The sequence below is a fragment of the Myotis davidii genome, unplaced genomic scaffold (assembly GCF_000327345.1).
Source record: "Myotis davidii unplaced genomic scaffold, ASM32734v1 scaffold32, whole genome shotgun sequence".
In the NCBI taxonomy this organism is placed as follows: Eukaryota; Metazoa; Chordata; class Mammalia; order Chiroptera; family Vespertilionidae; genus Myotis; species Myotis davidii.
Window position 1 is genome coordinate 1,610,934 of NW_006286587.1, and position 17,333 is coordinate 1,628,266.

The window sequence follows — 17,333 nt, forward strand, 5'->3', positions numbered from 1 at the left end:
AAATAAATGTATTTTTCATCATCATATACTGTGTTTTTGTTGCTCCAATGAATTTTATTATTTCTTCAAGGTTCTTCACATACGTACACCTTAAGAGATATCAAGTAGGCATATGTTCCCAAAAAATTAGGGTTGGCACGCAGAAGAATTTTGAGTCAGAGATTTTGCTGGTTTGGGCATGCACTCATAAAAAGGTTGCCCACCCCTGGACTAGAATATGTTTCCTTCTGCTTCTTTATGTAGTATAACCTGGAATTTTCATCCCTCAAGATTAAATAACTTTGTTTATATAATAACTTCATTAATATAATTGTCCTTCTCCAATCTTATTTAAATGGTTTTATGTGAGGACTATAGCCATATTCTTTTTTTTAAAATATCTTTTTATTAATTTCAGAGAGGAAGGGGGAGAGAGAGAAAAACATCAATGATGAAAGAGAATCATTGATTGGCTACCTCCTGGATGTCCCTGCTCCAGATCGAGCCTGCAACCCAGGCGTGTGCCAGGACTGGGAATCGAACTGTGACCTCCTGGTTCATAGGTCAATGCTCATCCACCGAGCCACAGTGGCCAGGCTATAGCCATATTCTCAGGGAGCCTTATTTGATATGTGTTACTGTAATAAATGAAGGAAAAACAAAGGATGTGGGTTTCTTTTAATCTAAGATATGAAACCTGTGTTATCTTTGTATTTCTGATTATAAATGGTAGCCAGAGGAAGGCTACAAAATATTCAAATTCTATGCCCATAATATTCTATGGTCTGAAGAGGTAGTATTGGAATTTTATTTATGGAATATCAAAAAGAAAATAATACCATCAAAAAGGCAAACAGAGGAAACCTCGTCTGCCTCTCTGAGTCTGGCTATTAAAAGAGTGCAAAGCATAGCCCTGGCTAGTGTGGCTCGGTTGGAGCATCGTCCCTTACACCGAAAGGTGGCAGGTTCAATTCCCGGTCAGGGCACATACCCAGGTTGCAGGTTTAATTCCCGGTCGGGGCCTCTGTGGTAGGCAACCGATTAATGTTTCTTTCTCTCCCTCTCTCCTTCTCTCCCTTTCTATAAAATCATTAAAAAAGAGTGCAAAGCATTGTATTGCTGTTGTGCTTGGGCCTGGGTGTAGCACTTTCCTTGCATTACTGCAGGATGGGAGTTGCTTCCTGATAGGGATAAGAGGTTGGTGAGATTAGTAAAAATCATTTACTTCTTTGATTGTCATACATATTGTCTGTACTATAACACTTACTCAGTTATTCAATGACTAGAGGCCCGGTGCATGAAAATTCATACACTGGAGCGAGGGTCCCTCTGCCTGGCCTGCCCCCTCTCACAGTCCGGGAGCCCTCAGGGCGGAGGCGACCTGGTGGTCAGAGGAAGGCGATGCCCCATCACACCTCTGCTGCTGCCACTGCCGACAGCGCAAGCCTTGGCTGGCCCTGGTTACCTGAGCCTCGGGTGGCCCTGGGCGGCTGGGCAGCCACCATCCGAGGCTTGCCTGCACCTTGGGTGTCGGCTGGGCAGCTACAATCCGAGGCTTGCCTGTGCCTTGTGCAGGCCCTGGGTGGCTGGGGGACTGAGGGGACTGGGGACTCTGGAGGCAGGCAAGTAGAGCAGCTGGGCCCACCTGACTGTGGGCCCAGCAGGACTGAGGGGACTGGGCACTGCCATCTTGTGGCTGTGGGTGCCACCATCTTTGAGGGTGGGACAGTAATTAGCATATTCCCTCCTTATTGGCTGTGGGTGCTGCATCTTTGAGGGCGGGGCAGTCATTTAACGTATTCCCACTTTATTGGCTGTGGGCGCCGCCATCTTTGAGGGCGGGGCCGTCAGCATATTTCCACCTTATTGGCTGTGGGCACCGCCATCTTTGAGGGTGGGGCAGTCAGCATATTCCCACTTTATTGGCTGTGGGCACCGCCATCTTTGAGGGCAGGGCAGTCAGCATATTCCCTCCTTATTGGTTGTGGGCGCCGCCATCTTTGAGGCAGGGAGGTCAGCATATTCCCTCCTTATTGTCTGTGGGTGCCACCATCTTTGTGACAGTGGGTCAGTCAATTAGCATATTCCCTCTTTATTAGATTGTTTTGTCTGTAGTATCATTCTCTCTTCAAGGAGGGCTCTGTTCCCCTAAAAAAAAAAAAAGCAGGGAATACACCATAATAGTTGGCTGGTACTGCAGATAATAAGGACATGATTGTTATACTTAGTAATAAATCCTGAGGTGCACATTTTTTCATATTCTAATATCTGAAATCAAGGTGAATCTTACAGTTAATGATTTTAAAAGCATTTTAACATAGTTTAACTGGCAGTGTTTTTTCTTAATAGTACACAAAAGGATGCCTCTTTTAGACAGTGGTTTTGATTAACTACACTGGATATTTTATATTCTTGCTATAAAGACTATTCACTGTATAATGAAATTATTTAAATTCCAACTGATGTTATGTTGATTGTCAGGTGATACTCAGTATAGTAAGATTTAAGATATGGTTAAAAAAAAGACATTATCCTGAAATGAGTACATACTGAGCACATAAATGTCAAAGGAATGAGGGGCATGAGATGAGGCTGCCCTCCACACTGTATATCAAGAATTGGAATTGGAAGCAAACCAGCCGAGTATTTTGTCTGGATGAAGGCACAGGAGGTAGCAAGCAAACTGACTTGCCTGTCATTAGTGTGAGGTCTTCAGTTTCAGCCTCTAAGACCTTGGGTTTGTTGTCATGAGCAGAACCACGGAGGAGGTTGTGGAAGCCTCAGAATACAGTAAGTGCTCAACATCATTGATGGATTCTGTGACTTACGCAAAACAACATATAACAAAACCAATGTGACCATAGTCTAATTGATAGAAACAAGAGTTAAATTCCTGTGGCATCTCATCAATGTTATGAGGACAAAACGTTATTGGAGGACCTGCTGTATTACTTTTGGGTTGGCAGTTAAACAAGAGAAGGAACTAAAGGGATGAGGCACTTTTCCTCAAGTGAAAAAAATTACATTAATCTCTTGTTTAGAATTGAAAGTATGTTTTCAGCTTAACTATTGAACCAAAAAGACTGAGTTAATGGTGCAGCTTTATAACCACCTAATCACACTACTGTTTCTCTGCCACAGATTGCCTTCTCCCAGCACAGCAATTTTATGGACCTGGTACAGTTCTTCGTGACTTTTTTCAGGTAATTTCACTCATACAAACTATATCTGTTCTTTCGATTGAGGTACTTAATTCTATTAATTATCAGCTCATGAAAAATAAATGAATAATCCTGAGTTTGCACAACAGACCAAACTAATTGTATTTATTTCCTGAAAAGTTACATGTCAGTAACAGTAGTGTAAAGTCAGTCTCATCTGATAAAATGAAAACATTTGCTTGGCATGTTCTGGCCTTTTTGAGGCAGCTTTTCATGTACCCTATACTATAATGGAGATAATTTGGCTCTTTATATGAAGAAAATTTGGGGTTGAAACAATAATTAATGATTACTGGGGTGTGCTATATATATGTTTCCTTTTGTTCAAGAAATGATTCAGATGATTATCCAGAGTTTTAAAGCTAAAATAACTTGTTAAGCCCTTGGAATTTTTTTATTATAATTTTTTAAATTTTATTTTTATGAAAATACTGTATACACATAACTGGAAAAGACAAGTGATACAGTGCTTATAAGAGAAAGCAGCAGCATCCTGCCCCCCACCTTTCAACCCCTCCCTTTTTCCCCAATTTAAACGGCTTTAGCTGTTTTTCACTTATCCAGGCTTACTCTGTTTCTTGATTTTTCAGTTCGGTTATCTTTTGATGGCCTACTGAAGACGTCTTTATTACCTTAGATTACCTCACCCAACAACTCCCCCACACCACAAAAACATATATAATCCCTTCCTCCCATTCAGTATAGTACATCACAATGCTTGGCTACATCAATCATCTCTGTTTATGTTGTTACTAGAGGCCCAGTGCACGAAATTCGTGCGGGGCGGGGGAGCGGGGGTGTCCCTCAGCTCAGCCTGCACCCTCTCCAATCTGGGACCCCTCGAGGAATGTCCAATTGCCCAGTTAGGCACGATCCCACAGGGATCCCACAGGGATTAGGCCTAAACGGGTAGTCGGACAACCCTCTCACAATCCAGGACTGCTGGCTCCCAACCACTTGCCTGTCTGCCTACCTGATTGCCCCTAACCACTTCTGCCTGCCAGCCTAATTACCCCTAACCACTCCCTGCCAGCCTGATCGACGCCTAAATGTTCCCCTGCTGGCCCAATTGCCCTGAACTGCCCTCCCCTGCCATCCCAGTCGCCCCCAACTTCCCTCCCCTGCAGGCCCAATTGCCCCCAACTGCCCTCCCCTGCAGGCCTGGTCGCTACTAACTGCCCTCCCCTGCCGGCCATCTTGTGGTGGCCATCTTGTGTGTTTGAGTGATGGTTAATTTGCATATTGATCATGATTAATTAGCATACCATGTTGTGACTAATTAGCATATCCCTCTTTTATTATATACTAGAGGCCCGGTACACAAAAATTTGTGCACTCGGGACCAGGGGGCGTCCTTAAGCCCGGCCTGTGCCCTCTTGCAGTCTGGGACCCCTCAGGGGATGACCACCTGCTGGCTTAGGCCCACTTCCCGGAGGATTGGGCCTAAGATGGCAACCAGACATCCCTCTGGCAGCCCAGCAGCCCTCGGGGGATGTCCACTTGCCAGCGGGGAGCAGGACTAAGCTGCAGTAGGACATCCTTAGCGCTGCTGAGGAGGCAGGAAAGGCTCCCACCACCACCACTGTACTGGGAGCCATCAGCCTGGCTTGTGGCTGAGCAGAGCTCCTCCCATGTGAGAGCGCCCTGACCACCAGAGGGCAGCTCCTGCATTGCCCTCCTTTTTTTCTTTTTCTTTTTTTATTCTGGGATTTATTTACTTTCTATGGCCGTCACTGGAACTGAGAGCTGGCTTTAGCTCTGAGGCCGGCTCCAGCTTGAGGCCTCGGCTGCTGAAAGCAAGTATCTGGAGTTTGTTTGGCTTCTATGATTGCAACACTGTTGCCATCACTGCCGCTCTAAGCTCAGAGGCCCGGCTGGCTGAAAGCAGGTCTTTGGAGCTTGTTTAGCTTCTATAATTGTAACATTGTTGCTTAGACTGCAGCTCAGAGGCCGGCAGTGGCAGGCAGGGAACCTTGGCTTCCTCCATCACTGGAGGGCAGCTCCTGCATTGAGCGTCTGCCCCCTGGTGGTCAGCTGAAGCCTCCTGTTTGCTTCAGCTGCCTGGCTGTCGGCCGCCATCTTGGTTGGCAGTTAATTTGCATATCGCCCCAATTAGCCAATGGGAAGCGTTCGGGGGTATGATCAATTTGCATGTTTCTCTATTATTAGATAGGATGATAACCATAAAGCTCCTTCACAGATGAATTGAACTCTACATATACATCCCCATTTCTTGGATGGGGGATCACTCTGAATTTGTTTTTTAATTGTTTGGTTTTCTATGTAGCTACTTCTGATTTATCCTGTACTCTGACAGAACTGAAAAGACTCTCAGTTTGGTCAAATACCACCAGGCAAGGCACTCTCTTAGTTTGTTTCCCTTGGAGATGCCTGCCTGAGGACCCTTCCGCCTGCTGCTCCTGGTGCACTGCTTCCTGTCTAATTCTATTTGCTTGAATTGTGGATTTCTCTGTTAGATGAATGAGGAGATTCTGTGTCTGCTCTATATTTCTTAACTGAACCCTGATTTCCTTTTGCCCTGCATTCTAGGTGAGCTTCTCAGCAATATTTTCCAGTTTGTTAATTTAATCCAGAGTTGCATTTATTTCTTTTATTTTCAATACATTTTTAATGTTTTTTGTGCTTTTCTAATACATTTTTCTTATAACCTGTTTTGATTTTGTGAATGCAGTTTCCTTTCATATTCATTTGTGAGATTAATATTTTATTTTGAAGTCTTACTTTGTCTCCTCAGATTTTGTTTTTGTTTTTTTTTGTTTTTGTTTTTTTTTTTTTGGAATGAATAGATGTTTAATTAAATATCTAGAAAATGTAACATTATGGCAACTTCATTCATCATTAAATTTAGTATTCATAAACAATCAAATTACATTTGGAAATAATTTGAAAGTTAGATTTTCCCGAGACACAAAAATTTCCAAATAGGCTCAATGATTGCCCGATGTGTCACTCACATCCACTACTTACTTACTCTCTTTCACCCTCTCTAAAAATCAATGGAAAAATATCCTCAGGTGAGGATTAACAAAAAAATAAAAATAAAAAAATTGACGTGACATGTAGATACAAAAATATATGTAGCCTTAAGACTCTAGGGTGTCTCCTCAGATTTTGGATTTTTTTCTTTTATGTGGTGTTTGGTGCCACTCTTTCACACTGTTGGTTTTCCTCCCAATGTCTGATATTTGGTTGTGTGGAAGATTCCACATTGCCTGTGTGTGAATGCTGTTTCTGTCTGTCACAGCCTCCAGTGAGTGTGGAGTAGGGGCAGAATGTGCTCCTGGGTGGGATGTATTGTTAGTTTGTCTTCTGAATGGCTTCTCCAGCCTCAGGACCAGAGCTCACTGCCTTAGCTGCTGTCTTCCATTGCTCAGCACAGGCAGAAATGGGGACTCTTCCTTGGAGCCCCCTTCCTTCTCGTATCTATTGACTCTGGGCTTGGAGCCCATTTTTTTACTTTTTAGCCCTTTCCAATGTCTTCTATCCCCAATCCCAACTAAATTGTTGTTATTGAGGGCAGTTAGCACATCCCTTTTGCAAAATTTAAAGGTATCCAACTGATTACCCTTTTGTGAGACTCTTCATGCCCTCTGGGATCCCATTCTGCCCTGAGGCCACTCCTTCTTGGCCTCCCTTCCTGAACAACCTGTTCTGTTCAACCTCTCACTGTTGATATTCTTCTTATTTTATGCTGCCCTCTGTGTTCCCACTACATTGTCACCTTCTATTTCTTCAAAAGCACCAGGTTCTTTTCCGCCTCCCAGCATATGAAAATGTTATTCCTTCTTTCTAGAACACACTCTCCCTACCCTTCACCTGTATACTTTTATTCATTGCTTGGTTTTTCCCAACAACAACCAATTGTCTGACACCAACTAGGTGTCCTACAATTCATTTTGGTTTTGGCACTACCTGGAGTTAGCGCAGACCCCTGGGTGAAAGGCTCGGTCTGACAAGACTGCCCCCACTTCAGATATCAACTACAAATGGGTCCCCACTCTACCCCCACTTCTGCCTGGCCAACTACAAATTTGAGGGTTCCGATGAACACTCCCCCTTAGATTTGACAGTTTTCTAAAATGATTCAGGAAAGCACTGTGCTCAAAATTACAGTTTTATTATAAAGAATACAACTCAGGCCAAAACCAGTTTGGCTCAGTGGATAGAGCGTCGGCCTGCGGACTGAGGGGGCCCAGGTTCGATTCCGGTCAAGGGCATGTACCTGGGTTGCGGGCACATCTCCAGTGGGAGATGTGCAGGAGGCGGCTGATCGATGTTTCTCTCTCATCGATGTTTCTAACTCTCTATCTCTCTCCCTTCCTCTCTGTAAAAAATCAATAAAATATATTTAAAAAAAAAAAGAATACAACTCAGGAACAGCCAAATGGAAGAGATGTATAAGCAAGGGATGGGGGTAGGAGGAGAAGACAGAGTTTCCATGCCCTATCTGGTCATGACAGCCTCCCAGCACATCAATCTCTTCACTGGCCCACCAGCTCCCAAACCTCATTCCACATTTGTTTTTTTCAAGTTTGTGTTACACCAGCATGATTGGTGAAATTACTGGTCTTTAGTGATTGAACTCAGTCTTCTGCCCCTCTCTTCTCCCCTGAGGTTCCAACCCCAAATCACATGATTGTTTTTTCTGGCAACCAGCCTCCTCCATCCTGAAGCAATTTAGGTCTTTTCCTCTCATGAATCACCATCTTCTCTCTATATAAAGGCCTAATATGCAAATTGTACCCTTGGGAGTTCGATCGCTCAGTGTGACGTGCGCTGACCACCAGGGGGTGGCGTGGAATGAAGGAAGGGCCCCAGCCGGCAGCCAGAAGGCTCTGGTTGGTCCTGATTGCCGGCCAGGCCTAGGGACCCTACCCGTGCATGAATTTCATGCACCAGGCCTCTAGTTAGCCTATAAAAGATGCTACTGAATTACATCTCAACAGACCTGTTACAGAAAATAGGTCGTTCAGACTCAGAAAGACTTTTATTATACCCTTCTGATTTGTATAATTGCTTCTTACCTAAAAACTAGTAAAGATGTATTTTTTAAAGATTCAAATAAAATATAACTCCCTTCTTTTTAATGCTGAGTAATATTATATGTAAATATAAACCACAATTTGCTTATCTGTTTACCCTTGATGGACATTGAGTTGTTTCCAGTTTAGGTTATTACAAGTAAAGCTGTTTATTATGCCGTACTTATCTTTCAAATCGTGCACTGTGTCATTTCCTCCAAGATTCTATCCTGGAACCTCCAAACTAAATTGTCTGCCCTTGATCTTCTTTCCCACACAACCATATTATTTTTCATCATGGTACTTCTCGTAATTTTTTACTTGCTTAAGATCTGTGTCCTCAGTTAGACTCTAATCTTCAACAGAGCAGGACACTGTATCTTTAGTTCACCCCTACACACACACACACACACACACACACACACACACACACACACACACACACACCTCTGCACCTAGGCTCAAATATATGTGGAAAGTAAACTAGACCTTTAGGAAAAGTGCATTTATGAGGAGCCATAGTCACCAACGTCTCTGAGGAAGAAAAGCTAGTGGTGCTGGTTGATGGCCTGCATTGAAGGGGATACAGAGGCTGTGCTAACTCAGTAACTTAAATTAGCAGGTGTGCTCATGAGATGACCCTGCTGTCAAGTACTAACCCAGTGAGGATTAGTCACTGCTGGTGATCACCATCAGCATTGATCATGGACCACTGGGGGTGTATTCATCACTTCTCCCTTCTGGAAAAGAATCCAGACTTTGTTTTTTCTGGATTTTGTTTAAGAACTAGGAATAGTGAGCTTTTAGCTAAGAATAGAGTCCTTTTCATGAGCATGAGGAAGAAAATATTTTCCCAGAACAAGTTGACCAGAATTTTTGAGAAGTCTCAGCCTCTGTTAGACAGTATAAGCCTCTGATAAACAGGGGCAGGTACAGAACAAAAAGGCTGAAGGATTCTGGGCTTCTCCTTAGGTACAGAGCTGACAGGAAGTAAGGGACACTTAGCTGGGTCAGTGACCTAGTATTGAAAGAAATATACTTCTTTAAGAATGATCTTTGAATGACATTGGCAACATGTTAATATTGTCAAGATTAAGTAACAGGCATATAGGAATTCACTAGATTGTTCTGTTTCTGTGTTTGAAATTTTTCATGATATGTTTCTTTAAATTACATTTGTATGGAAAAATGTAGAAAAGCATTGATAAAATGTTTTAGTAGGATGAACACTGAGTCGCAGCCCATCTGTAGCCAAGTTAGTGGTAGGAAAAAAGAAGGGAGGAATATTGGCAAGCGCCACCTTTATTGAAATAGCTAGTCAGTTCTTCATTGTTGGTATTACCCTAGAAGAAATCATACATGTATCCGCTTTGAGGGACAATCACTATATGTTGATATGCTGTTTGTGTCACTTCTGAAAGCTGGAACAGGTGGAAGGCACCGGGTTGTTGATGTTTTCAGCTGGTCGGCATTGAAGACAGAAGCCTCAGGCTTGGGGCAAAGGGGCCTTCTGAGTGTCCGTGGGGCTGCCCTCCCACTGGTTCTGTAGTGACACTGGGTCCTCACTGCAGATGCCAGCCCTGTACTCAGGTGCATCAGCAGTGTCTTGACTAGCTTAGGTGCTGTTCTCATCTGCTTCCTCCCTTCCATGTGGATTTGCTGCCTCCCTGTGTTTATGTTAGAATAAAAACAATATTATGTGGGGAAACCAAAAAAGACTGAAGTTACTCTTCTCAGACTCTTTTATTGCTTCTTTCTTTTTTCCCCAAATTTTCAATGTGCGGATGTCCCCTAGGACATTCTTATATATTTGTATTCAATCCCTTGGTGACCTCAACCAGATTGATTACTTCAAATGCCATATGCATGCTGATGACTCCATCTCCCACACCTCCTCCAAGTCTTGGCTCACATATCACCTTCTCAAGAAGTAAGGCTCATGTGACCATTCTGCTTTAGAATGCCACTGGCACTCTGAATCCCCTTACCCTATCATCTTTTCTTCTGTAGCAATTCCTACCTTCTGACATGCTCTTTTATGTTGTTTTTGTTTTCTGTGTTATTTACTGTTCGTCTCCACATCCTGGAATGTAAACTCCATGGGAACAGTGGGCTTTTGTTCTATTTGTCAATGTATTCCAAGAGCCTAGGGCAGGACCTGGCCCAGTAAAGTATTTATACAAAAAGGAAAACAGACTGTCAGGGAGGAGGAAGGACCAGCAGTGTCAGGACAGCCAAGAGGACCAGCAGACAAGGAATTGAAGGCTCTCCCCTGGGTGATGACTCGGGGGCCCCTTACTTTCTGTTAGGTTACCCCAGAGGGGTCTCCATGCTTGTGCATCTTGGGAAAGTGGTGAGATGTCAGAACTTTGAAGTTTCTTTTTGTGAAAAGGCCAAAGTTCAATCATTCTAACATATTAGAGTGCCCTTTTCCAGCCAGCCTGTGAGGTCTGCCTTGGGGTCAGTACATGGATGAACTGAGGCTGCTTTTCACACAACCAACCCCATCCTGCAAACATCAAGCTCAGCAAGCGGGTATCTGGTGGCACGGGCCAAGAGCCATCATGTCTGTGTATAACACTCTGGAACAAAACTCAGTAGCAAGCCCTTTTACAAGTTAGTGAGTGAAAACACCGGTGGTGTTGTTTTTAATATGTTTTATTGTATTTACTTTTTTTTATTTTTTTAGAGAGAGGGGAAGGTGGAGGGATAGAGAGATAGAAACATCATTGATCAGCTGCCTCCTGCAGGTCCCCTACTGGGGATCAAGCCTGCAATCTGAGCATATGCCCTGCCTGGAAATCAAATCGGTGACCTCTTGGATCCTGGGTCCATGTTCAAGCACTGAGCCACACCAGCTGGAAGAACACCAGTTTTTAAATTACTTTAGCAATTACTTTAGTGGTGTATTTGTTCAGCTCCTAATCCTTTTATCAGAAGTTAGTTCTCTGCTATCACAGGAGCTTTTCAAACCATTGAGTGCCTGGTTTACACTTGGGAGGACACTGAAATGACCTGCAGTGACATGACCACTGGGAGTTAGTCTCTCCTGGTACTTTTAAGAAAGCTGTTAGCTTGAGAATGATCATTTTACTTTACAAAAATGTACGCATTTACTTTGTAAAAATATAATTGAATATATATTATTACACATAAGTTTGTTTCTTCTATATTTACTTCTTCCTTATAAAAAGTTATTTTAAAAATTAACTTCTCTCCTATTTTTATACCTTACAGTGAACATTTATTAATTTTTATTAAATAGCATACTTATTATCTGTCATAATTTCGTTAGAATTATTTTTCTTATTTGGGATAAGCCATTCCATTAAAGGTCCAGTAGGAGGTCAGGGCCTCTCCGAGCATGTGGTGGGCACTGTCCAGTCTAAAAGGTCTGAAGCTCAGCTTACTGAAGCCCCTCACACTTTGCTTTCCTGTGAACCGGAACATGGTTGTGATTACTCATCAGAGAGGAGCGTGGGGTGGTATTTGGGGGATTGTTTCCCTGTCTGGCCTGGAATACGGAGACAATGGTGCTGATTCTGGGGGCTGGGATAATAATTTGGTACTTTCCTTTCTCACAGTTGTTTCCTCTCTTTGCTCCTGGTGGCTGCTGTGGTTTGGAAGATCAAACAAAGTTGTTGGGCCTCCAGGCGCAGAGAGGTAAGCCTCAGTGGATACAGATTAATGAATCCTTGTAAGAGCTGTTCCTTCCTACACATTTTTCTTAAACAAGTCAGCATTAGCTATTTTGTGATAATTGATGGACATATTCACGGATGGCCAGTAGACTCCAGTTACTACTATATAAAGTGTCATTAATTCTGCCCCACATGATCTCAGCTTTCTAAAAGGAAACTCTAGTATTCACTTAAACAGGTGCCAGTTTTACCCATCCTACCAATCCTGGAGATCTAAGAATTTCTCATATTTCAAAGAAGGATAAATGTGTATCTAATTAAATTTTTGCTTGAATTTTATTTTTTTATGAAGCTTGATTTATTTCCAGAGCTCTGTTACAAAAGAAGTCAAACAAATATTTACAGTAGACAAATCAAATAAATACACTTCATTAAAAATTACAACATAAGAACTTTGTTTATTGTAACTTTCACTTGTTCATACTCTGCCTTCTGGTCATCAGGTCTATTGCATTGTTGCTTATGAAAATGCACTGAGACCTCACCTTACATGTGCTTTGTTTTCTGTATGTAGTTGTGCCTTTTTCTATATAAAAATTGATCTGTAAGCAAGATTTGGAAGAGAATGGGAGTATCTAAAACCAAATTCACAAGCACTCAGCATTGATCATAGGACATTAGTGTCTATAATGGGGTTGAGATAGGTCCCAGAATATGGGCCTCTTCCTGGGGGCATGACACTTTTTCTGACCCATGTAAAGGTAACGTTATCATAGAGATAAATGTTGCATCCTCTTTATTATTTTAAAAATCAGTCGGTAACATATTCAGAGGATTCTTTAATAGCTCTGTTACTAGGATATCTTAAAATCCCAGTGAATTGTACAATGTTCTGAAAAAATTCAAGTCATCCAAATGGAGTAAGAAAAAAGTAAGAGCCACAATAAACTAGTAACCAGGGAAGAAGGAATTGAAAACTTGTCAAAATATTACTCTCTCCACAAACGTCATTAGACCCAAGGAATTTCTATTTTAAGATGAGTTCATGGAGATACTAATATTCTATTCCTCCATAGATACTTACGAAAATTATTTTCAAAACATATAAACTGTTCCAGAGCAAAGGATATGATGGGAAGTTTAAGAGTCCTAAATCATGCTTGGCCAGGTAGCTCAGTCGAGTAGAGTATTGTCCTGATACACCAAGGTTGTAGATTGAATTCCTGGTCAAGGGCACATACCTGAGTTGCAGGTTTGAGTCCCACCTGGTCAGTGCATGGGGGAGGCAACCAATCCATGTGTCTCTGGGCTATATCATTTATGTATTTAACAGCAGGTATTGTGACATTACATCCATACTAAAGTGTGTGTGTGTGTGTGTGTGTGTGTGTGTGTGTGTGTGTATGTATAAACAATAAGGATTTTTTCTATAATATAATGACAATACTGTTACCACATCCAACAGGATTTAATAATTCCTAATGATAATTAGTACATGGTCTCTGTCCAACTTTCCCTGACTATTTTAAAAATATTTGGGGTTTTATTTGTTTGAATCAGGGAGGATAGGATATTTTAATTATGTAGTATCCTCTGATAAAAATCCCCTCAGTACTCATTGCAATAATGCTTGCTGTTTTACTCATCAGCAACTTCTGCGAGAGATGCAGCAGATGGCCAGTCGTCCCTTTGCCTCTGTAAATGTTGCCTTGGAAACAGATGAAGAGCCTCCTGATCTTATTGGGGGAACTATAAAGGTGAGAATGTGATTACAAAGTCCCTATAACTTAATTTGTCAAAATTCATGCTTCTGAGTTGGGGAAACCTGAGAGAGAGAGAACTTTAATGTGTGGCCTCTTGTTTTCTTCTCTCTTTCTTTTTTACAATAAGCCAGCACACCAAAGTTGTATTCTTTGCTTTTGTTTTCCAGTCTTTGATTCATGTCACTAAGCAGTCTCATGTTTAAGGGATTTTAAAATATAAATGATTTGTCTGATATTCTATGGCATAATATTTTAAAACTTGAAAAAAGCTAAATTGAACCATTGTTTTTTATAAGTATTTGGAGAGATTTGTTTTTAAAGGGACAGAATCATAATTCACTATGAATACTGTGTAAAGTAAATATTTCTGACTCCTTCCCCCAAAACTGATGAGGAAAGTAAAAGAAATTTCTCTTTTAACAAAATGATGAAATATTTCAGATACATTAGTAAAACAGCCATATATCCTGCATAAAATATGCTATTAAAACATGACTGAGCTCACAGGAAGTAGGTATTATTTTCAGGGACCATTCCCCTTTTCCTTTTCCAAGAAAGAACAAGTCATGAACCAAAACCAGAACCTAAAGTGATTCCCACAAACAAGAGAGACACATTTCATGATGAGAGTCAGCAGGTGGATTTAGACAGGACTTCAAATGTCTGAATTGATAGCTAAAGGATAAAATATAGCTATGTATGAAATGTTTAAAGAAATGAAAGATGGAATCATAATGATGAGGAAGCCATGAGAGTCAAGAATGGCCAAGCAGATCTGAAAAACAACCAAATGTAACTGTTAGAAATGGAAAGTATCATAGTAGAAATTTTTTAAATGACTCAGTTTACATGTCAAACAGCACATCAGACATAAATGAGGACAGAGCTTTTGAACTGGAAGATGAATCTGAAGAAATTACATAGAATGTAGAACAGGAGACAAAGAAATGAAAAATATGACAGATAACAAGAATATGGGGGATAGAATGAAAAGATCTAACATATATATTATCAGAGTCCCAAAACAAATGAATGGAGGAAAGCAATAGTCAAAGAGATAATAACAGAATTTTCCATAATGATAGAAGTCATGAATATACAGATTTCAAAAGCAAAACATATCACAAGCAGGATTAAGGAAAGAAAGCAAAGGGAAGACAGAAGAGAAAGAATAGTACAATTGGATTTATCATACTGGAACTATAGAACTCCAAAGACAAAGAGAACATTTTTTTAAGAGAACTTCTTAAAATAAGCCAGAGCAAAAATAGATCACTACAATGTGGAGAAAATTAAAACCCTTATGCACTGTTGGGAATATAAAAACAATGAAGCCACTGTGAAAACAGTATTGATTTTTTATAAAATAAAATAGAACGATAATATAAATTCCACTTCTAGGTATATACCCAAAAAGAATTGAAACCAGGGTGACAAATATATATTTGTATACCCATGTTCATAGAACCATTATTCACAGTAGCTAAAAGATAAAAGCAACCCAAATGTCCATTGACGGATGAAAGAATAAACAGAACATGGTATATACATGCAATGGAATATTATTCAGCCTTAAAAAAGAGGAATTCTGGCAAATGCTACAACATAGGTGAACCTTGAGGACATTATGCTAAGTGAAATAAGTCAGTCACAAAGGACAAATACTGTATGAGTCCACTTGTATGAAGTACCTCAAGTAGTCAAATTCATAGAGATAGAAAGTAGAATGGTGGTCGTCAGGGGCTGGGATGGGAGGAGGGAGGAGGAGTTACTGTTTGATGCTTATAGAGTTTCAGTTTTACAAGATGAAAACAATTCTGGAGATGGTTGATGATAATGGTTGCACAACAATAGGAATGTACTTAATATCACTGAACTGTACAACTAAAAATAATTAAGATGGTAAATATTATGTTATGTGTATTTTACTGCATTAACAAAGAAATGGGAAAACAAGAAAATATCACCTACAAAGGAGTGACAGAGTGACAGCTGACTTCTCACTAGTGGCACCTGAAGCCAGAAGAGAGTGGAAGAATATAGTCAAAGTACTGAAAGAGAACTGCCAACCTAGAATAGCATGTCCAGAAGTTATGTTCCAAGAACAGGGATAAATTGAAGATATCTTCTGACTAGAAGAAAAAACAGAGTTTGCCCCCAATAGACAGACCTGTACAAAAGAAATGTCTAAAGAATATGCTAGAAAGAAGGAAATTTACCCCAAGAGGATGGAATAATAAGGAATAGCGAGTAAATAAAAGGGTAACCATGTGCATAAATCTAAGCAAACATTGTCCTGATGAAATAGTAATAATTGGTGGGATTAAAAAGAATAGACAAACCTAAAGTACTGCCATATATCATATGTTGGCAGCATATAACACAGTTGGTTAATCCTTAGAACACTTTCTTAACTTTCCTTTCAGGACACCACACACTCACCCTATGGCTGTTTTTGCTCGCTGTTCTTTATTCAACCCTCTTCATCTCCCCAACACTTTTTAACAGTGATGTACATTAGGCTCAGTCTTTGAGTCTCTTCTCCCATCTTTCACACTTACTCCTTTGGTGATTGTCTTAGTCTGTTTGGCTGCTATAACAAAATGCCAGAGGCTGGGTGGCTTATAAATAACAAATTTATTTCTCACAGTTCTGGAGACTGGAAGTGCAGATCAAAGTGCTAGAAGATTCACTGTCTTCTGAAAGCCCACTTTCTGGTTCATATATGGAACCTTCTAGCTGAAACCTATACATGGTACAAGGGATGAGGGAGCTCTCTGGGGTCTCTCTTCTAAGGGCACTAATTCCACTAGTGATAACTGAGTCCTCATGACCTATTTATCTCCCAAAGTACCCATCTCAAAATACCATCACATTGGGCATTACAATTTAATATGAATCTTGGGAGTACGCAAACATAGCAGTGATCTTACTCATCATGGATTTAAACACTATGAGCTCTCCCCTCACATCTCTCCCATGAACCTCCAACTCATGTGTCAGAAGATTGCTTACTCAGTGTCCCCACGTGGATGTCTTAACAGGTATCTCAAATTTAACACGTCTAAACTGAACTGTATATAGTGTTTCCCACACCTGCTCCTCTGGTATATGTTCTTGAACTCAGGATACATCACCTCCATCATCCTATTTGCTCAGGCCAAACTCCTGGAATCATCCGTGACTCATCCTCCCTCTCGTTCTCATTGGACAGCCAGTTTGTCAGCAGGTCTTTTTGGCTTTATCTTTAAAAATATTCCCTGACCACTATGTACTTCTCCACCACTGTGACCTACCACCTTGATCTAGGCCATTATCATCTTGTACCTGGATTATTGTAATTGTTCATAACTGGTTTCACCACTTAACCCATCCAGTCATTTCCCCATGCCACAGGCAGGGCGGTTCTGGAAATTACTTTTTTCAACCAAACTGAAGAGATGGCTGACATATTTGGGAGTATAGTGGGCAGGGTTCTAAAGATGGTCTCGCAAGATTCCTGTCTTGTGGTTAGTCAGTCAAACTAGGGACTGATATGAAGGGATTTTGCAGAAGTAATAAAAGTCCCAAGGTAATTGACCTTAAGCTATGGGGAAAGTTTTCTCTGGCTGGTGGCACAGAGGGAATATGGTAAGGACTTGATGGATCATCACTGGTTTGAAGCTGGAGAGGCCATATGAGCAGGAA

The 17,333-nt window shown here is 41.1% G+C and overlaps 1 protein-coding gene across 1 annotated transcript in view; it reads left to right on the forward strand.

Moving 5' to 3' along the window:
* ATRN (attractin) overlaps window positions 1-17,333 on the forward strand; it is a 127,911-nt gene that overhangs the window by 103,983 nt on the left and 6,595 nt on the right. Inside the window, exons 25-27 of the mRNA XM_006758124.2 lie at window positions 3,121-3,182; window positions 11,827-11,905; window positions 13,533-13,640. Of these exons, the coding sequence (XP_006758187.1) occupies window positions 3,121-3,182; window positions 11,827-11,905; window positions 13,533-13,640 (249 nt within the window). The remainder of the gene's footprint in view (window positions 1-3,120; window positions 3,183-11,826; window positions 11,906-13,532; window positions 13,641-17,333) is intronic.